This window comes from Odontesthes bonariensis, chromosome 22 (assembly GCF_027942865.1).
Source record: "Odontesthes bonariensis isolate fOdoBon6 chromosome 22, fOdoBon6.hap1, whole genome shotgun sequence".
Lineage (NCBI taxonomy): Eukaryota > Metazoa > Chordata > Actinopteri > Atheriniformes > Atherinopsidae > Odontesthes > Odontesthes bonariensis.
Window position 1 is genome coordinate 31,345,232 of NC_134527.1, and position 22,536 is coordinate 31,367,767.

At 40.6% G+C, this 22,536-nt stretch overlaps 1 protein-coding gene across 1 annotated transcript; it reads left to right on the plus strand.

Annotated features, from left to right (window-relative positions):
- Nucleotides 1–2,618: 2,618 nt before the first annotated feature.
- On the plus strand, nt 2,619–16,833 carry tbc1d13 (TBC1 domain family, member 13). The gene is made up of 12 exons (XM_075455991.1): nt 2,619–2,768; nt 4,569–4,642; nt 4,724–4,764; nt 5,696–5,757; nt 6,262–6,361; nt 9,970–10,052; nt 10,291–10,450; nt 12,019–12,229; nt 12,434–12,597; nt 13,073–13,233; nt 13,334–13,391; nt 14,144–16,833. The coding sequence occupies exons 1-12, from the start codon at nt 2,746–2,748 to the stop codon at nt 14,207–14,209; spliced, it is 1,203 nt and encodes a 400-aa protein (XP_075312106.1). The 5' UTR covers nt 2,619–2,745; the 3' UTR covers nt 14,210–16,833.
- Nucleotides 16,834–22,536: the final 5,703 nt, after the last annotated feature.

A 22,536-nucleotide genomic window follows, 5' to 3' on the forward strand; every position in this document is an offset into this window, starting at 1 on the left:
TTCCTGGTTCTGATGGAGGTTTCTTCCTGTTAAAAAGGAGTTCTTTCTCTCCACAGTCACCTCGTGCACCCCCAGGACAGGTGATTGGACGAAAGAGAAGTTTCGGTTCAATCTGTTGGTTTCCTTTTTTTAAAATGAACTTTGTATGTATGAATTGGACTAAGTTGGAACTGAATTAATTGTATTTGATTGTGTTACAATGAATTAGATTCTAATTGGCTTGTATCTTTGAAGTGCCTTGAGATGGGATTTGTTGTAATTAGATGCTAAATAAATCAAATGGAATTTATTGGAATTTAAAATTCACACAGCACTTAATCCTCTGATATTCTGTACACTTTTACAGGCTATATAAAGCTTTTTCTCATCGTACACAAACCAGTGTGGAAACGGAGTGGGATTCATTCCGTTACATGTAACCATGTAACCTTGTCCATAACGTTTAAATATAGTTTCACTCTTAACAAAACTCCTTGCTGCATGCTTGTCTCTCTTTTTTATGTGCTGTGCGTCCAGGTTCTCAGGTTCTAACAGCCACATCTGGCTTTTCTTGAGTCATCTGTTATGTAACAGGATTTTTGCCTTGCTCCGTTTTTGCTGCCTGTGCTTGTTTTTTTTTTTAAATGTCTCATTTCATGTTTTATGTAAATTATTTTGGCATTAACTCTCACTCTTTAACTGTATGATTTAAAAAAAATCTTTTATACTCGTTTTCTGTTGTTATTTTCTTGTTTGCTTTATTGGCTCATTGAACCATTTTTTATGAACTTGTTTTTCGAATTGTTTCATTTTCTTTATTTATTTTTCTTCTCAACACGCTTCTCGGCCTATTGGCTAAGATCAAGAGTAGTATCTGGTGGCTGTGGCTCTGTGGTTAGAGTCGGCCGTCCAATAACCAGAAGGTTGGCAGGTTCAATTCCCACTCTCGCCACTCAAAAAAGATTGGTGGAACTGACACCAAGTGTCAGTCCTGGAGGGGTGTCAGTCCACCTCCTTGTCATGGCTGAGGTGCCCTTGAGCAAGGCACCGTACCCCAATGGCTTTGCACTGCTCCAGGTTGGCATCTGTCTCTATGATTGTGTGACCAGACACTTTTTACCGGAGCACGTGCCCCTGTAAAAGCTCCCATATAGGCCTACATCCTTCAGACTACGCTAAGACTGATGTGCCAAGGAAGAATAACACTGACATGATGTTCCCTATTTCAACCATGTAACCTACTTTAGCCTTCACAGGCCTACCAAAGAGTGAAGTGAAGAGGTTGTATTCGCAGGCATTGGGTGCGTCTGTGCATGTTCAGCGAATGGACCGTGTGTGACGCGTAGTGCAAAATCAGAGTTGGAAGGCAAGATACTGCGGCCCGCACGTCTTTTATCAGAGGAGAGTGGCCCACATTTTACCAATCGAAGCGTAGTAGGCTGTATGAACCCCTACACACTGATGCATTGCCGTCATCATGGTCATGGACATAAGGAAATTCTCACAGAGGAGAGTCAGAAGCAACAAGGAGAACTGAGAATGAAGTGGAGGGAGGTGAGAGATTTGTTTTCTCTGTTGTGTCAACGCCCACACCTACCTATAGGCCACTGTCATTTCTTACGCCAAATACACGCTTGCATGTAGGCTTAAACAGTGTCTGGGATCATGGCAGATGAAAAACGCGAGACAATATCCTATTCTGCCTATTATAGCCTATTTACTAAACTATCTTAGGCATTATAAATGGGTGAAATGTGAGTAGGCTAGTTTAAAAGGCTACTCAATCAGGGGAATAACTTATCACACCATATCAGGTTTAGACTTTTTATTTTGCAATATTCCCTCTTGTAGAAGTATTTATTGACTGTGCTGCAGTAAGATAAAAAAATGTTCAGTACCTGGACTGAAATATTGTTCATTATCTTGTATCTGTTGAAAATGGTAATACAGTGAATACTGTGTATTTTAGTAATATTGCCTCTTGTAAAAGGCTGACTTGATTATGTTTGATGAGCTACAGAAGGAGGAATTTAAAAGCTAAATGGCTGAACTCAAAAGTGTTTTTATTTGCTTTAGATAACCTATAGCTCTGTTAAACCCTGTTGAGGTTCATGCAAATTTGAAAAAATATTCTTATACATCCAGTACAGGCTCATTTTCTGTATACAGTAAGGCAGTGTTGGTGGTGGGGTTCTGGCTGGGGGCCTGTGCCCCTGTACAGCTGTATGCCCAGCAGCGTCCCTGGACCCTGTGCATGTGTGTGCCCACCTGGATGGGTTAAAAGCGGAGGACAAATAAATCTGATCTTAATCTTAACACCATGACTTACCTGTACAATGTCAATCAAACACAGGGAATGTTACTGCCTCCAGTGGCCCGACAGAAGGGTTTCCACTTTCAACAGGCAAGCGAGCTTTGGAGGATGTTATTATTATTTGACACCACACACTGTCACTGTTTGGAAAAAGCAATCCCACCTATTACAATCCAGGAAATATTTCATATATATTCTAAATGAATTATATTAATTTGAGTCTTCACGAAAATTAAAGTTTGTAATAAGTCTGGAGCAGATTTTTTTTATTTAAAAACAGTGTCAACCTATGAACCCCGTGACATGCACGTTGGCTATAGATAAATCGGCGGCGTGTGGTGTTTGCTTACAGTTTTGCTGTGAGGACGGAAGTGACAGGAGTACTTCCCGCTGACCAATAATTCTTTCTTGTTTGGAAACAGTCAAAGGAATACAACGTTGCCTGTCTAGACATGTCTACTGCGTACAGGAATAGGTGAGACACGTCGGAGTCTTTTTCTCCGTATATCATACAGAGCGCACAAACAGCTAAAAAGTGTTGGTAGCAGCTAGCATAAAAACCGCAAAACTAGCCTTGAGTCGAGTGTTAAGCTAGCAGCAAAAACAGCTCAGCTAACCAATCACAAGCTAAGATTAGGAGTGGAAAAATAGACGAATCACAAGTACTATATGGTTGAGCTCAGTTTAAGATGTCGCATTTTATGTTAGAAATATCGGGCCTCTTGGTGTCTTTTCGGGCTAATATAGTAAGTGGGTTTTATGGAAGTAGCCACACTAGCTCCTTGTTAGCACATCAGGTGACACATTCTCCAGCACCGACTGGATAACAATTAGCTGGAATCCAGCTGACCATTTGTGCTGACATGTTTATATCCGAGCTAAGGCAAAAAAAACAACAAAAAAAACAAACAAATCGGAATTATTTCCAGTTTAACGTTCTGGACTTAATTACAATCTATTAATTAGCAAATGTTAAATTAGCCAAAAAAATGCCTAAAAATGAGGTGTAAATCTCACGAGAACAAATGGCATTTATTGATTGATTGATTTTATTAAATTTTTTTAATTACTATTCATTTTATTATGCATCTCCATCACACATAATTATATACCTCGCTGGTTTAAGATTATTTATTTATTTTCCAATTTTAAGAATTTATACAGATATCCATTCTCCTCCAAGACGTTCCAGTTACTTTTGGTTTGTTTGCTTGTTTTATAAATTGAAATGTAGCCTAAACGTACTCATGTTTCACTAGCTGATGCAGAGTGCAAATTTCAAGGTCTAAACATATTGATTTGGCTTGTCTGTATTAAAGCAGAGGTATGTAGACAGTGTATCCAAAAACTCAGAGATTAAAAAAAAATAATAACATTTATGCTGTCCTAAAATATACACTGGCTCAATCCCAATCCCCACCCTTGGCAACACTACTTTTCTGTACATCTCCATTTTTTTGGAGGAAAGGTATTCATGTTCTTTTAGGGTTCAAGGAGTAGTGTTCATGAAATCTGATAAATTGGATGCAATTGTTGTGCTTTAAAGGTGCATTGTTATTCATCTGTATTCATTTAGAATGCTTTACTTGTGATGTGGAGAATTGCATTGTACTCTTGTTTTCCACCTTTCTAAGCACTTGATGGTCCCGCTTTCTGTGTGCTGCAGAAATAATTTGCTCTGTAGTCGTTTAGACTTGGAGTTCCATTTCACAGTAGTAGTTTATCTTGCACAATCCAGGGTGTTAGGCTACTTCTTGTGCACTGGGGAGACCTGAGTCTGCAATTGTTGATTGTGGCTGGGAACTATATTTGAAATTTGGGTGACATGAAGACACATTCTGCAAATTTAGGAAAGTATACACGATAAGATCCTCTGTTAATCACATGAAACAGTTTGCCGTTTAGGGACAACTCCATTTGTTTGGTGTTTGTCTGAAAATGGAGTAAACAATGTTTTATCTGTGTATTTCTGTCATGATTATTGCACAGACACAAGAGTGGAACTGGTCTCCTTATCTATTCTAATTATTGACAATAAAGCAAATAAACATATTTCCTCAAATGTGCAACAAATCTATAAAATTTCTGCTTACTGAATATTTCCCACTCGTGACACATATTTCTATGTGTCACGTTGATGACACATAGAAATAGTCCCTCTCATATGAACTGTGTGTTAACAGTTTGATCATTAATTCATCACATTATGTTCATGTTAGCAGAAGAGGCATTTTGTTACTAAGCATTGGTTGTTGCCTCCATCTTCTCATTTCAGAATACAAGAGTTCAAAGTATCCTTGAGTGAGGAAAGCATAAACTTAAAGACACTGAGGGAACTGTGCTTCAATGGTAATTTCCATCTCATTTTATTTTCTATGCTGGTAATGTTTGAGTATTTAGATTGATTTAATTGTGCTCTGTTCAACACAGGAGTCCCATTTGAAGGAGGCATACGAGCACTTTGCTGGAAAGTAAGTTTCCCTCTCTCTGTGTTGCTTTCATACACACCTGTGGACCAACCATCAGGCCTATATGCTCAACCTCTTTTCATTTCCCCCCTAAATTTGCATTCATATAACCCTGTATTGCACAAACCAATTGTAAACTGCATGCTTTTACTTGATGAACGGTACCTATTGATGAAGAGATGTGCTCAAATTTGGTTTGACACTAATTAAATCTATTTTAAACTTTTACTTGAAGGAAAATCCCCTCATTATGGAAGATTGCTCCTGTGCTTTCATTGCTTAGTCTGTGTGGTTACACATGTGAAACTGAATCCAAAATGCACCGTCTGTCCATACCAATTAGTTAACTCATACATTTGTGGCAGCAAAGACATAAAACTGTTTCAGCTACAGCTTTTTTTCAAACTGCTTTGAGGTCAGTAACTCGGTGTTGTTGTGAGTGCTAAACTAGTTTAGGAAGAAATACGTCTGTGTCACTTTACCACTCAAGCAGTTTTGTTTTTGCAGATCAATCCCAGAACATATTATTGAATAAACTTCTCTCTATGAGTTTTTTAGGTTCTGGCTTCTGTATTGTAATTGTTAGATACGTTCTAAATATCAGATATAGAATGAAATGATCTAAACTCTTAAATAATTCTTCAGAATAAAACTTGTGCTCCTCGGATAAAAACCACCCCCTTGTGGAAAGTTGAGCTAAGTGACCTGGCCGACAGCACTGGAGGGTTTATAAAATTCTTTTTCACAAAAAATGTTGAATGTGATGAGTTCTGCTTAATGCTTTGCATGGGATTGAATGTGTATTAATAGATTGGGGGGGGGGGGGCGCGACACATCTAATGAGATGAATTGTGGAACATCTCAAAATAGTATCTTGAAATATTTTAAAAAATTTTCTTTGCCTTAAAAAGTACTGTGTTCCTGCCACTTTCAGATCCTTCTTAATTATCTACCTCTTGATCAGACATTATGGGAGTCTTTTCTCAAAAAGCAGAGGTAAGTAGATTACACTGAAGTTTGATGAAACAGCTCGCAGGTTTAATGTTGCACACTGCTTTACATTTATTTAAAAAATCCTTGCTTAGTATCACCAGGCAACAATTAAATCAGGTGCTATCAGTCAGCACAGCAGCATAGCTGATGATATTGGCTATTATTGTTAGCTTATGTTGACACTAGAGATCATGGGGAAGGGGGCAAAAAAGAAGCTGTTTTCTCTAATGAATGCCATTGATGGATGTTGCTTTGGTTTGGTTTGTTTTATGTTTCAAATCAGTCATGTATCAAGTGGTGAAAAATAGCTTCCAGAAGGCTCTGTATCTTTCAGCCATTATGTCAAAGCAGATAGAAACAAGTATATTTTGTCTAAACAAATGTTAAATGTGAAAATCTTGAATGTAATTCAATATGTTACTCATCTTTTTTATTTTTTTAAATGTATTGTTTTGACCAAACTGTTTGGATGTGATATTTTTACAATGATTATTTCTCTGTTAATAGGGAGGTGTACTCCCAGTTCCTGAAAGAAATGATCATTCAGCCTGGCATTGCCAAAGCCAACATGGGCCTTTCCAGAGAAGATGTAACGATGGAGGACCATGTGAGTCAAGTCTCTGCTGTGCTTCTGATGAACTGACACTTAATTCAGTTAAGCTACATACAACATGAAGTGCCTCTGTACTTCCGGAGGCATTAATTTCCTCGTCAAGTGCCATTATAGAGCTGCAGACAAAAGCATAGCAAGATAGTTAACCTAAAATCATGTCTGTCAAATCTCCAAAAAATATCTTCCCCATGAAAGACATGGATAGAAGCACAGATGTAAATCCTCTGGTTGCTTCCACGTTTGGAACAACCTTAAGGAGGTAATGTATGGCACTGAATAAGATCACTTCAGTGGATTTTTCTCAAGAACTAAAGAATTTGACTTAAGAGCGAGCCTTTTTCACACAGAGACTGTAGTACGAATGTCACAAGTAAGACTCCCTTAAGGCCAGAACATACCGGGATCAAATGACAAACATGTGCTCCTATTTTTTTTTAATTCAGAACTCCTCACACTAGCAGTGCCTTGTCGTGCAATGGTGCCCTACAACTCGCATACTGTCCTATTCTAACATTTCTCATTTCTACCGGCTCTATGCAACAGTATCCGTGCTCCTTTCGTACTCTCCCTTTGTGCTGCTTTAGCAGTTCTTGCCTGCTTTTAAAGCAGTATTGTTTTATTTCAAACATATTTGCAAAATGGGTATGTACAGCTTTATTGCTGAGATCGAGAAACAGACTGGCTATACTTTACCTTTTGGTTAGAAATTAAGTTTAAGAATATTTGGTATAAAAGCATTTTTAACATTTTATTGTATACAGTGCTGGCCAAAAGTATTGGCACCCCTGCAATTCTGTCAGATAATACTCAATTTCTTCCAGAAATTGATTGCAATCACAAATGCTTTGGTATTAATATCTTCATTTATTTTGCTTGCAATGAAAAAACACAAAAGAGAAAGAAAAAAAAAAGTCAAATCAATTACCATTTTACACAAAACACCAAAAATGGGCCAGACAAAAGTATTGGCACCCTCAGCCTAATACTTGGTAGCACAACCTTTAGACAAAATAACTTTGAACAACCGCTTCCGGTAACCATCAATGAGTGTCTTACAATGCTCTGCTGGAATTTTAGACCATTCTTCTTTGGCAAACTGCTCCAGGTCCCTGAGATTTGAAGGGTGCCTTCTCCAAACTGCCATTTTGAGATCTCTCCACAGGTGTTCTATGGGATTCAGGTCTGGACTCATTGCTGGCCACTTTAGAAGTCTCCAGTGCTTTCTCTCAAACCATTTTCTAGTGCTTTTTGAAGTGTGTTTTGGGTCATTGTCCTGCTGGAAGACCCATGACCTCTGAGGGAGACCCAGCTTTCCTCACACTGGACCCTACATTATGCTGCAAAATTTGTTGGTAGTCTTCAGACTTCATAATGCCATGCACACGGTCAAGCAGTCCAGTGCCAGAGGTAGCAAAGCAACCCCAAAACATCAGGGAACCTCCGCCATGTTTGACTGTAGGGACTGTGTTCTTTTCTTTGAAGGCCTTGTTTTTTTTTTCCTGTAAACTCTATGTTGATGCCTTTTCTCAAAAAGCTCTACTTTTGTCTCATCTGACCAGAGAACATTCTTCCAAAACGTTTTTGGCTTTCTCAGGTAAGTTTTGGCAAACTCCAGCCTGGCTTTTTTATGTCTCTGGGTCAGAAGTGGGGTCTTCTTGGGTATCCTACCATAGAGTCCCTTTTCATTCAGACGCCCACGGATAGTACGGGTTGACACTGTTCTACCCTCGGACTGCAGGGCAGCTTGAACTTGTTTGGATGTTAGTCGAGGTTCTTTATCCACCATCCGCACAATCTTTCGTTGAAATCTCTCGTCAATTTTTCTTTTCCGTCCACATCTAGGGAGGTTTGCCACAGTGCCATGGGCTTTAAACTTCTTGATGACACTGCGCACGGTAGACACAGGAACATTCAGGTCTTTGGAGATGGACTTGTATCCTTGAGATTGCCATTGCTTCTCAAGTCCTCAGACAGTTCTTTGGTCTTCTTTCTTTTCTCCATGCTCAATGTGGTACACACAAGGACACAGGACAGAGGTTGAGTCAACTTTAATCCATTTTAACTGGCTGCAAGTGTGATTTAGTTATTGCCACCACCTGTTATGTGCCACAGGTAAGTAACAGGTGCTGTTAATTACACAAATTAGAGAAGCATCACATGATTTTTCAAAGGGTGCCAATACTTTTGTCCACCCCCTTTTTTATGTTTGGTGTGGAATTATATCCAATTTGGCTTTTTGACAATTCTTTTTGTGGTTTTCCATTGAAGACAAATTAAATGAACATTTTAATATCAAAGCATTTGTAATTGCAATCATTTTCTGGGAGAAATGGAGCATTATCTGACAGAATTTCTGGGGTGCCAATACTTTTGGCCAGCACTGTAATATCGTTTGTTTTTGTATTGTAAAAGAAAGTTGAAATTCATGTGAAATCCCACCATATGATGCAACTATGCCACCTGCTGACAAACCTGGTACCTGCGTTGTCCCTGTGCCAGTGAGCTATACAATTTGTGCTATTTTAGTAAATGTAGGATCTATGTAGTCAGAAATCGGCTGGTAGATGGTAGCCTAGCAACTTTGTAGGTTACTCTGCTTCTTTCAACATTGAGTACCAGAAAACTGATCAAAATGTTCCTTAGTTAAAAATAAACACCTACAATAGAAAACTTGGAATTAAAGTCTCAACTGCCCATACTTTGTGTGAGCAACTGCGCTGCCCCATGCCACTTCCTGTTGGTGTCGGTGGTGCCAGTTGATGTACGTCACACTCTGCAGCACTCTTTGTTTTCAGATGTTAATTTTTTTGTTCGTTCCCATAGACCAAACAGAGGTGGCTGCTTTAAGATGGCTGTTGTGGAGTCTGTTGTGTATTCCACTTGTGAAGTCAACATCTGTTTGTTAAACATGGAGCAGTGTAAAGGGCTAGCGTTTCACAGAACAGCACACGTGGATTATAAGTTCAAACATAGACTTTTATGACTTGTCAAAATAACTATGCTTTTCATCGGTGAATGTTTAACTAAAAAATTCTTGCACTCAGCACAATCATTGCAGTGGTTTATAATACGCAAGCCAACCTCCATCAGTTTCTCTTACAAGAAGTTATAAACTCCACTGGATGTGTTTACCCCTGTGAACGGGGGGGGTGACTTGGTATTCAGACACACAGGGTAGTATCAACTGAACTGTCTGTTTCCACTCTCAGAGCTTTTCAACCAGCAGAGAACCTGCTTGCTTCTCATTAGCGCACCAATTCTGTTTGGAAACCACAGAATCATTCATCCAGTAGCACACTTGTGTTTGAGCAGCAACACTGGTGCCACACTCAGTCAGGTTAATATTCCCATGATTAAAACAAAGCCAGTTTGATGCATGCACCATGCTTTCTGCTTGGATATGACTTCATCACTGTGTAAACCATTATTTTAGGTTCCAGATCAACTCATTTGTCTAAACATGTTTAGAATTTGTTGTAAACAAAAAACAAATTTAGTTTGAATTGGTCAAAACTGTATTTATGTGTCCATATTGTAACAGATCACTTATGAGAGGAATGTTGAAAAATGTGTTTTTGTTTGTTGTTTTTTGGTTTTTTTAGCCTCTAAATCCTAACCCAGACAGCAGATGGAATAATTACTTCAAAGATAATGAAATTCTACTTCAGATTGACAAAGATGTGAGGTAGGACTTTCTTAAAACTATTCCAAATCTTTTAGTTTGTTCTCCAGAGTATGTGAATGGGTTCATAGCCTGTCATTTTGTATATGATATGAAACAAATATATTCTTGAATCTTTCAAGGATTTAAATGAATGAAAATGGCTCATAAAATGAATATGTAATGTTGGCTTACATCAAGCAGCCGATGCATCAGGTGAATGTGACGGAATGGAAATGGGAGTTTGTTTCCACATTTGCAGGCGGCTGTACCCAGACATGGCATTCTTCCAGCGTCCCACAGACTATCCCTGCCAGCTTATCCTGGACCCTCAGAATGATTATGAGACATTACGTCGACGAGTAGAACAAACGACCTTGAAAGCACAAACTGTAAACCGAAACCGCAGCGGAGTCACAAATGTGAGTGACACCTTGTGTGTGTGTGTGTGGTTATGGTAAGGTCTATAAAGGTGTATATATGGTCAGGTTAGATGAATGGGCCACACTTGTAATGCACCTTTTAACCTCATCTAAGTTCTGGAATGTTCCACATTCACACAAACACTTGTACAGTGCTTTTTTAGTTTTGTTAGTGCCCTTTATATATGATGCAATTTTGTGTTAACAGTCACACAACCATGAGTATATTTTGACAAACAAGGTTATTAATTCATTGCTCAAGGACACTTTGAGTTATGGAATGGCTGAGTATCAAATCCCAGTGTTTCGCATGGACTGGCGCACTTTGCCATAAAATAATTGCACAGTTGCCTCACACACATTCTCTGATGATGACATTTACAGATCTGCCAGCCTATAAGCATTTTGGGTAAAAGGCATGCTTTTTTTAAATTTTTTTTATATATATATATAAAAATGTGCCAGCATGATAAGCCACACCAAAAAGCTGCTTGTTCAATATACCAGTACTAAACTGGGACAGGCATTTAAAACGGTACTATACTCCGCTTGGATGAGACCGGGACTTTTTTTTTTTTTTTTTTTTTTGCTGACAAAATTTTAAAAAATGTCAGCTGGCTGTGTGTTACAGATTTTAAAAATGGCTTTTCAGAGTATTTAAACAGCAGTAATGAGACAAGCTGGTGATGGCATGCCAGCAGCTCCACAAAGAAAACAGAAAAAAGTGAGTGCATGCACTTAGAGACTCTTAGAGATATGAGCGCAGGCGGCCATGCATCAGCTTCCTTGGACCGTCTCAACTTGCTTTCTGCATTGTTCTGCAACACTGATCTTGATATTTGCTGAATATTGTAGAATATGATGCATTGCATGTTCATTTGTAAGAATGAGAAACCCAGTCGGGTTCTTTGTAGAGCCTGGATAAATTTAAAAGGTAATATGGTCGTGGACCTTTTACTTTTTCCCATTTTATTTACCATTGTAGGATTGCATCACTCAACTGCTTTTTGGGACTAATGCTGCCAGTGATTTAAAAACCAAAGAAAACTATGTCTAGATGTATAGAAAGTGATGTGAACCAATTGTTCTGTTACTCGGTCAGTTGGCTATTTTTGGTCCAGACTGAAATGTCTCAGCAACTGTTGTGAAAGGAAAGGTAGTTTAGCTGACTGTCGATATGATTCTGAGTGAGTTTGGTCCTAATTTTACATCCAGGTCAAAACCAACCTTGTTTTAGGATCACTTACTTTGTGCTCAGCTTATGTTGTGCTCAGCTATACTTTGTGCTTTGCCCTAATACGGAAATGTAAGTATTCAAAGGTACTACAGAAAGAGGGTTAAGATGCTTAACTCTGTACCTGTCAAACATCAACCCAGGCTCAGCTGGGTTGCTGCTTTAGAAAACAAATGTTGAAGGAATCAAAGTACTTTGAACTCTTACACAAGGGCACTGTTATTTTTATACTGTAACATTCTCGTTTTTGCGATTGTACATAAATATCTTTGATTTTGAAAAGAAAAGCTGCGTGCACATGCAGTACTTTCACCATTTCCCCTCGTTCTCCCAGGTAAGCTCACCCGGAAAGGCTTTGAACCTGTATCCATCTAATGAGTACGAGGTGCTGCCCAGTGGCAGTGAGGCACACTGGGAGGTGGTGGAGCGGATTCTCTTCATCTATGCCAAACTCAACCCTGGCATTGCTTACGTGCAGGGCATGAATGAGATTGTCGGGCCAATTTACTACACATTTGCCACAGACCCCAACAGCCAGTGGAAAGGTCAGTAACCTTTGAAATGTGAACACATACATTCACACACTCAACACTTTATTTGGAATTATGTGATCAAAAGCTTGAAGCTTGTGCAGTTAAGTTTCTGTTGAAATGTCCATTTTTTTCTAGTTGAAGCCGAGTGACAGTACGGCGCTGAAAGAGCTCATCGTTCACTAAACTGTGTGACATAACGGCTGCTTTGTTCTGCAGAGCATGCTGAAGCAGATACCTTCTTCTGTTTCACAAACCTGATGTCGGAGAACAGAGACAACTTCATCAAGAGCCTGGATGACTCTCAATGTGGCATCACTTACAAGATGGAGAGCGTGTACTCCATGCTCAAAGACAAAGACCTGGAGCTCTATCTCAAGCTGGTGAGAGCAACCTTTTCTCAACCTTTAGTGTTTATACGCTGCTCCTTTTTTGGACGATGTTTTAAATCGCAGTACTTCATTCCAGATGAAAGCATACATGCTCCAGAATAAATGCTGTTTGAAAGTAGCACATCATGTGCTGACAGAACAGTGTGGTGCCTCTGAGATTCTGCTGGTTTCCACATAAGTGGGTGAACTTGGGATGCTCTCTAAAGTGTTTTGGGTGGTCAACGAGGCTTGATGAAGGCTCTATAAGTGCAATCCATTTCTGGTCTCAGCCGCGTTGTTGTGATGCACAGAGACAAAGTTTTTTTTTTTTTTTTTTTTTTTTTGCTGTTTTTTGCTGTTTTTTGATGTTGCTTCACTGATATTTCAGATGGGACTGAATTTAAAATGTCTCTTTTAGAGCCAGTAACACATGTTGCATTGCTTGAATGATTGATTGGGTTTCTCTTCATGTGTCCGGTCCATACAGGGTGAACAGAACATCAAACCACAGTATTTCACATTCCGCTGGCTGACCCTTTTGTTGTCACAAGAATTCCTCCTGCCAGATGTCATCCGCATCTGGGACACCCTGTTTTCTGATCAGGACCGATTCCATTTCCTCATCCTGGTCTGCTGTGCCATGCTCATGTGAGGCTTGGAGATTGGTTCTCCAGTACACCTGTAGTACACAGCAGAGTGCTGACGCTCGGCTTTCTGTGAATCATGTTGTGTCTTCTTCTGTTCATAGACTCATCCGGGATGACTTACTGGCAGGAGACTTCACAGTGAATATGAGATTACTGCAGGTACATCTCTTAAGCCTGATTCTTACTCGGCGCAAACGCGCAACTGTTCTGGCTCGAGAACCATTAATGACGTCATCGAAAGCGCCAGCCCCTTCACAGTTCCTTCAGCTCATAAGCGCAGTTTGCGCCGAGTATGCGTCACATTTGCAGTTCTCTCCAGACCAGCGGGCGTCACTGTTGAGGAAACAAGCTGAAGAACCGGACGAAGAAAGCATACACAATGCCACCTGTGGTGTCACGTCAGCAGAGGCTGGCACATCTGATGCGGAATGAATTTACTCTGGGTGTAGAACTGTATATGTATCTCAGAGCTAAGCGGCTGCGGCAAAAACAGAAGAGAAGGTGGAATGTTCGTCCTTTGCAACAAGACGAACTTTGTCAAACGTTGTCCCAGTGTAACTTCATAGACGTGTCGTACAGATGTTTGTAGAGGCGCACCCTCTCGGTCACCGCGGTCTCTGCAGTGTTCATTTTTTCTTTTTCTTGGTCAGCTGTTTCCGGTTGAGCGCGCGCGAAGTCAGAAAAAAAGTTGTGTGCGCGCCCTTGCGCCGCGCGAGGATTTTCTAGCTTGCGACGGGGGGCGTGGCGGAATTTTGGGTCACGTGACCGTTTGCGCCATTTGCGACCAGCTAGTAAGAGCGAGGTCGCGCCGAGTAAGAATCAGCCTTTAGAATGCACAGTGGGACACAGAAACCTCAAAGCTCCATATTTAACCATGCAGCTGATCTTTTTTTTTTTTTTTTGTCTTTTAGGACTACCCCATCTCAGATGTCCACACCATTCTGACCAAAGCCAAAGAGCTGCAGGATAACTCCTAACCTGATCCCTCTGATCCTGCAGCCTTCTCTGCTTCTCTGTGTGGTAGGTCGGAGTAAGAAGGTTCAAACGTATTGTGGACGCTTTTTAACTGTCTGGTGTTTGGCCATTAGGGATTGCCTTTAAAACCTGGGGGACAGGCTGAAACATTTGCTCCCTCACAGTTGGGGAGTGAGGGCATACTTGCTTCCACATGCATTATGGGAAAGGCTTCCTTGGTATGTCTTCTTCCTCCTCCTCCTCTCACAGCCATTTCTCCCATGGAGACATGTGCTTGGAAATAATGTTTGCAGTGATCATCTGAGGGAGAAGGAGCCACAATAATTTTACACTACCAATCTTAGTTTGCCGTGAAGTTACGCCAGAAATGTTCAATAATGGAGCCAAGATCCTAACAAAAATCTCACTGCAATCCTGTATCTATCTGAGCAGATACTTCAATGTGTTTAGCAACAGTGCATGTCTTTTCTTTAAAGGTTTTTAATTTTTAAACGATGAAAACTATTTATGTAAGAAACATGTATGCCATATGTGTTTAATATTGTGAAACAAGAGACAGTGTTCCTGGGTTTTCAATGAGATGAAATAAATATGAAGTCATGAACCTGGCATGTTCAGTGCTGCATTAGTAACATCTGTGGAAATGACTATAAATCCCATTATTGTCCCTCTGGCAGTGGATCATATAGAGCTTGGCAACATGACATCACAGTTCATCTGCCAAAGTGGGTTCCATTTTGGTTTATTTTAATCTTTTGTTTGTTTGTTTGTCTTCCAATTTACTTCTAAAGTATGTTTCCCTAGGAAAGCCTTGCTGTGTCATTAGTTATCTTTACCATCTGACAAGGTGGCAAAGATAATGCTGTGCTTTGCTTTATTATTTTTCTGTTTGTTTGCAGCATTACTCAAGACGTTAGGGATGGATTTCTCTAACTTTTCCAGAAGTGGCCCAGTTTTGTAGGGTTTTAATTTAGATATTGATCCAGCCTTAATGTAGGAATACATTGTTGGACAGCTTCCATTTCATAGTTTCTCTTAGAATTAAGTGTGTGTCTGATGTAATGAGGACGAGACAATGGCTTGTATTTAGGTTGACATCTTAAATTTCTTCCACTGGTTAGTGTTCATGTTTAACGCACATTTCATTCCATGTAAACTCAGTGTGGAAACTCAAAACATGAAACAAGTAATGCATTATACATTCTCACATAATTTAATTAAATTCCATTCAGTTTTATTTAAATACCACCAAATCACCACAAATGTCATCTTCAAACGTACAATCCAATTCAAGCCCATTGGAGTCCATTTCATTTTCACACAATTATAATCCGATCAAATCCAATTCATACAGAGACAATTTAAAGAAAGTACCTAGCTAAGGAAACCAACAGATTGCACCGAAACATCGCTTGTCCTGATTTTGCCTGAGGCGACTGTGGAGAGAAACAACTCCCTTTGAACAGGAAGAAACCTCTGGCAGAACCAGAACCAGGAAGGGTGGCCATCAGAACCAGAACCAGGAAGGGTGGCCATCCGCCTCCACCAGCTGGGGTTTGAGAGGACAGAAAAGAGGGGACAACAAACACTGTAACACCATTCAAAGGATACCTGTTGGAACAGGGAAACACGAGTTAATGACCACAATAATGTCACATGTACATGGATAGAAAGAGAGCAGAGGGAGGAGAGGTGCATCATAGGATGTCCCCCAGCAGTCTGGGCCTATAGCAGCTTAACTATGGGATGTTTCAGGGTCACCTGAACCTGAAGGCTCTGCCTCCCAAACTGGCAGCTGGTTCCACAGAGAGGGGCCTGATAACTGAAGGCTCTGCCTCCCATTCTACTTTTAGAAACTCTGGGAACCTCAAGTAAACCTGCAGTTTGAGAGCAAAGTGCTCTGTTAGGAAAATATCTTACAATGAGATCTTTAAGATATGATGGAGCTCGGTCATTAAGAGCTTTATATGTGAGGAGAAGAATCTTAAATTCTATTCTGAATTTAACAGGGAGCCAAAACATATTAGAATTCAGAATAAGGGCCAGAAGGATAATATAAATACAAACACATAGTTGCATACATGTACACACATATCTACAGACCACACAAACCTAATGTTAGTAGCAATGGTGAATTACACTAAATCAAGTGTATAATCCCTTCTTTTAAAACTTAGTTGAACCATTGTTTCGACATTGTCAGCACTGTAAACCATACACATTTTAGAAGTATTAGGTTCCTTTTTGTTCTCATCTTCTCTAAAAAAAAAAAAAAAAAAAAAAAAAGACGCACTGTGATGTTGGTTGCCAAGCACTATTGGAGCTCATAATACAAAGTTATTTTGGAAGAAAGAAACCAGCTGCTGTTTTTCACACTGAACAGCATCTTCGGTACATATGGATCCAGATTGGAGAAAAAGCTCTGTTGCATTTTGATTCCAGTAGTTTTTCTCATAGCCACAGGGCCTAATTTCCTGCGATTGGCCAGATGATTTTCAGATATTGCATTTTATTCGAATACTTGGTATTTCCACTTAAAGGACAAGAGCGTTTTTTTGACATTGGGCCCTTGATTTCACATTATAACATGATGTTCTACTCACCCCTGCTTGTTGTTGGTCATTTGGAGCTGTTCCGAAGATATTCGCGAGGCGTCTGGCTGCTCTCTTGAGATATTCGGCCATGAAACGGTTTCCTATGGGCAAACTTATACAGGCACAAACTATGCTGTTTATAATTTATTAATTACTGTACACTAGCACTGATAACGTGGAGGTGCGTCGCTTACTTAAAAAAATCCGGGTTACTGTCATTTTGAATTTTAGCCGAATGAATAAATAGGCAGCAGGTCTGTGGGCTGTCTGTGGCAGTAGCACGACGATGACGTCAGTAACACCCACTTTACGACAAAAATTCAAAATTACAGTAACCCGGATTTTTTGAGTAAGCGACGCACCTCCACGTTATCAGTGCTAATGTACAGTAATTAATAAATTATAAACAGCATAGTTTGTGCCTGTATAAACTTGCCCATAGGAAACCGTTTCATGGCCGAATATCTCAAGAGAGCAGCCAGACGCCTCTCGAATATCTTCGGAACAGCTCCAAATTACCAACAACAAGCAGGGGTGAGTAGAACATCATGTTATAATGTGAAATCAAGGGCCCAATGTAAAAAACGCTCTTGTCCTTTAACACCAAAGGATCACTGTTTATGGCATCCCTACTTGCTCCAAACGGTTATTCAACATGAAGTCAGCTGCAAACCTTTCTCGGTTTAGCATTTTAGATTTTGATTTTGAAAAAGAAGGCAGATGAAAATGAGTATGAAAAGCTTTGCTTCCCTACTTTTAGCTGATATAGCAACTGTGGGAGAGTTTAGCATGGTTGAAGACCACAGTAACGGTTGATATTTAATTGCAGATCTAGTTTTAGAATCAAAGCTGAAAGGGTTAGACAGATGCTGTTCGGTGAAAAGGTGAAAAGCACGGCCATCTTGTTATTGATTCATCTTTCTGTGGATACCAGTTCCAGGCCAAGTCAAGTATTTGTGTATTTCTTTAAATCTTTCCTCTTGGATTAGACATTAAAGATCCTTTACTTTCCTGACAACAGAAAATCTGATTTTACTGGAGAGTCTTTAAATAATTCTGTTTACATCTGGTATGTAACAATGGCTTCTTTTTTTTCCAAATGAAAAGTGGAAGTCTCACTCTTGTAATCTCTTAACAAATCTGAAAACAAAACTTGCCAAATGAGCTATCAGGCATTCTGGTTACATGCACAGTTTACTTGAGCTACAGTTGGGGCTTGACGTCGGCCAATTAACATTAGCAATTAACACTTTCCATGTCCTAGTATACTTGCAAAAGTGTAAACTGAGTGTGTCAGCGCCACAAAGCTGTGCGAGAAAAGGTTGAAGACATTCTGTTGCTTCTAGCTTTCTCTGGGGGAGATCTTCAGAAGTGGAAGTGTAGTTGGACTGCAGAGATGCTTTTTAAGTTACTTGAGTGGTAATTTTGCGAGATGTTCTTAGAGCGGAACAGTATGGAAAGACTCTAAGCGACCAGAAGTGGACACGTCGTCTTAAACGGCTGCTTTTCTGTCACAAGTTTAACTTTTAGCCGTCGGACAAAAGAGACAGAAAAATATGGGAATGGAAGGGGCTTCATTGGGAATTTCGCTGTATTGATATAAACGTACGCTTTTTTTTTTTTTTTGCAAAAACATGCCACTTTGGAGCATATAAAGATATAAAAGATATATCAAATAAAGATATTTATTTTAGTAAAAAAATATTCTGGAATAGACTAACACACGACTGGCTTTTGAGCGGGCATTTTTCCTTTTTTGCAGCCACCATATGTTTGCCTAAAGTATTTCTATACTGTCAGTGGGGTGAGGGGAGGTTCTGGAGAAGAACAGTTTGTGGAATGTGGAAGCATTATATGTTGACAGCTGGGACGGAGCATGAAAAGTTCTGTTCGGCTGGTGTTTCTGCCCGCTGATTGCTGAACTTTGGCACGCCTTTACAAATGAAGAATAATAACTTGTATGTAGGGCTACCTTTGCACTGTAGAAAACATGATGGCGGTTCTTTTATTTAGTTGTGCAAATAACCAAACATCAAATGAAAAGCTACCAGTGTGCAGCTTCTCATCTGGACTGGGGCGCAGGATTCCCACATCCTTGCACAGGCACACTGACATAGATAAGGTGTGTGGAAAGAGGGTCAAGGCTTCTCAGTTGTATCACCTGTATCTATCATTTACAGTTGTAAATTCTGGGCCATGGGAGACAAATGAAATATACCTCACGCATACTTTTGCTGATGTACAACAATGAAGTTGCATTTGGTCATTGGTAATTTGGTCATCTTAAAGCTGCAGTCGGCAGGTTTTCAAAATTACGAGTCTAAAGTCGGAAATTTGAACTGATACAACTTTCAGGTCCCTCCCCCAACCTGTAACAAGCTCCGAATCGCCCCCCAAACCCCTCCCCCTCTGTGGACGAGGTTGTGCACGTGAGTTCACACCAGTGTGAGCGCACACAAGCTGGGGCAGACTCACGCTCAGCAGCGTGTGCACAAGCTGTGACTGACAGGTAGGATTCCTCCACCCTAAAGGCTCGTGTATACTTCGCAGTGTGTCGCAGTGAGCTTGTCGCAGACACGACGCAGTTATTTTTGATTTATGCCTTGAAGCGCTGTCTGCGCCATGTTAATCCCACGCCACAACGCAAGAGGGACAATCACGAACAAGCTAGGATTGTGGGTGTTACGGTTACGGAGGTCATTCAACAACAATGGCGACTGGACGAATGCGCACTTTGATTGAGATGCAGCTGATCGATCTAGAAATAGAAGAAATATTGCTACTACTGGAGCTAGCAGAGAGGCGAAAGAATTGTCACGGTTAGCACGGTTAGCGTCAGCCGGTTAGCAAACCGGAAATACGCATAGTGTAGAGCGGATGTAGAGTTGACCAATCAGAGGCCTCCTTTCTCTCCTCCCTGCGGCGATGTCTGCGGTGAGTTACAATTTTGAGGAGGTGCACCAGAGTGTCTGCGTAGGGGGGGGGGGCATGTCTGCGTTAACTGCAACACACACGCAGACGACCTGGTTTCCGACCATAAATCAGGCTCAACTTGATTGGTTAAAAACAGCCGGGAGCGCTCGGTTTTTGCAAGCATGATTACAGGCTTCAGAGGGAGCTACAGATTTTGTTATTTTTCTTAAACAGCCTATTTAATATTCTACTTCCAGAATCCCATGACAGTTCAAGCTAATATGACTTAAATAAAAGTTGCCGACTGCAGCTTTAAGGCATCAAAATACCCGTGATCAGCTGCAAGCCCGAGGTTACCACAGAAAAACCCAAGCCACTACATATCTGCATTTGTTAATGATGAATATGTGCATATGTACGTGGAAGAAAGCAGATGGAAAAGCTGTATGCTACATGTAGAAGGAGAGAAGGACTCCCTGGAGATCTGGCACTTTTTACAACAACAAACTTTTGGACTTTGCGTTGTGCTGCGCTGCAACCCGTGGCTGCAGTGAAAGACGGCTTCAGTGTTTTATCTTACGTGACATGGCTTCAGAAGCCACCTACACATGTCGAGAATGTTCTGTTTCATAGACCAAAACAGACACTTGAAGGTCTTTTTTTTGTGTACACGGGTGTTTTTAATTTTTCTTTTGAGGGACTGCGACTAATTACATCTTCATGGTCCTCTTTTGACTATTTATTTCTGTCCGGATGGCTTTTGTGTGGGTGGTTGGTGGGGGCAGTGATGTTCAATATTCTGTCTTATGTCAGCTATATTTGCATGAATTCAATTTTGTAAGTACATTTTTTGTAATGGTCTCCAGTGTTGAAACTTGTATAAATGTTTTTACATGTTTTCAGATGTGCATTAAAATTAATGATTGGTAAACAATGTCTCTTTTTTCCTGTCATATAGAATATTGGCTGAACAGTTCTAAGTTGATTTGAGCTGAAGTATTAGATGCTGCACTAACTTGAACGGTGCTGTTATTTATTAACTGTAGGGTCTGATTCATCTGTGTTTATAAGGCAGGCGTGTTGCACATATGGATATTTATGGTGATGGCTTGTTACCTTATAACATATAAGTGCTGAAATGTTCATGTCTTTGACATGATTTGTCCATTATAGCAGAGGGAACACATCTGGATGGCTGGGAGAGGGAATAAAAATCCTGCTGTTTTATTCTAAGGCTACGTGCCCACGACAACGGTAACGACAGATAAACGCAGAACATTTCGACAGATGTGCCTATCTTGCACACGGCGACGGCGTTTTTAGGAGTTCAAAACGGAGAAAACGCAAACGCCCTCCAGAGTGGAGATCTTGAAAACGATCCAACCTCTCGTCGCCGTAGGAACAGTTCAAAACGCAGAAGTGCGTTTTTTGCACACGTTAAGTGGGTAGTTCTCCATGAACGACTCCCATATCTCACTATATTTATTTTGGACACTCTCCCAATCCACATTATCCACTGCCTTCCTGGCTTTGTAGTTCAGTGTTGTGTTCAGGAGCAACTGGACCTCATCATCTGTCCAAACAAAGTTTGAAGGCGTACTGTTGTTGCCGCCGCGCTTCGCCATTTTCACTGACGTGGAGGAAGTAGCCACAAAACAGGCATTTCTCATATTTATTAATATATAACAATATAACTCATATAACAATACCAAAGGTATTGTTGCTACTGCCACCTACGTCCGGGGCGTGCATACTACATCGGCAAACTGCGAGTTTTATGAGTTTTATACGTTTTCCCTGTTCCCATGGGTAGACAGATATCCACCCCCAAGCGCTCGTGAGAACGCAGATAAATTGTGGAGGAAAAAAATGGACATCTGCGTTTATGCTTCAGAGCGTTGTCGTGGGCACGTAGCCTAAGTCCTGAGATTTCCATCCTCTGATGGGTTCATTCGTCTGTTGTAGCAGAGGAAACGCATCATGGCTCACTTCTAAATGCAGAGGCTCACTGAACACCCCAGCCGTCAGGATGAGAATGTCTGGATTCAATGTCAGGGAGGAAGTAGCGTTTTTGGACAAAATAAAGGTGGTTACTGAACACTTGTGAGTGAAGATTCAGTTAAACTTGAATTGAACATTTTGTCAACTGAGTTGAGGGAGAAAAGATTCCGCCTCATCAGTAACATCTCTTACATGTTCAGCCACGATAAAAGCCACAGCTGGCTCATCTGGCCCCCCGTGTACAGAAGCTGGGCTTCCTCAGGCTTCAGTCGCAGCCTGGGGCCCTTTGCTGCTCGTCACCCCCCAATTCTTTCTGCACACTTTCCTGTCCATCTATTTGCATATAAAGCTCACCAGTGCCCAAAAGTCTTTTTTTTTCCAAAAGTCTGCTTTCGTGGTGAAACCACTTGTTTGTTACATCAAACATTTGCTCCTGCAAAGAAAGCAACTAAATTATAAACTGGGTTGAGTTTCCACAGAGAGAAAACGGAGATGGTTTGCTGCTGCCCGCAGAACTAAATATTGAAATCACTGAGTTACCTTTGCATCAGGTCTGAACGCACCGATCCGTCCTTTTTTCATGTTGGAGAAAAATCTAATTCTCTCTGCGATTTAGATGAAGACTTTATTGAAAGATTTATTATGTGATCAAAGCATAAACATGTAAATGAACACAAACTGCCAGCAGGGTCGTAAGACATCACTCCCTGCTGGCGTCAGTCTCTCCCTTGTGCTCAAACGTCACACTGTTGTGTCCCGCCAGGCTGCACACTGTGCAGAAGTCCGGATCTTTCAGTCTCAACACAGGCACGGCTGGATAC

Coding starts and splice junctions, on each gene's coding strand:
- tbc1d13 (XM_075455991.1), top strand. CDS start 2,746: ATGTCTACTGCGTACAGGAATAG. Junction 4,765..5,695: donor TACGAGCACTTTGCTGGAAA/GTAAGTTTCCCT, acceptor TGCCACTTTCAG/ATCCTTCTTAATTATCTACC. Junction 10,053..10,290: donor CAGATTGACAAAGATGTGAG/GTAGGACTTTCT, acceptor CCACATTTGCAG/GCGGCTGTACCCAGACATGG.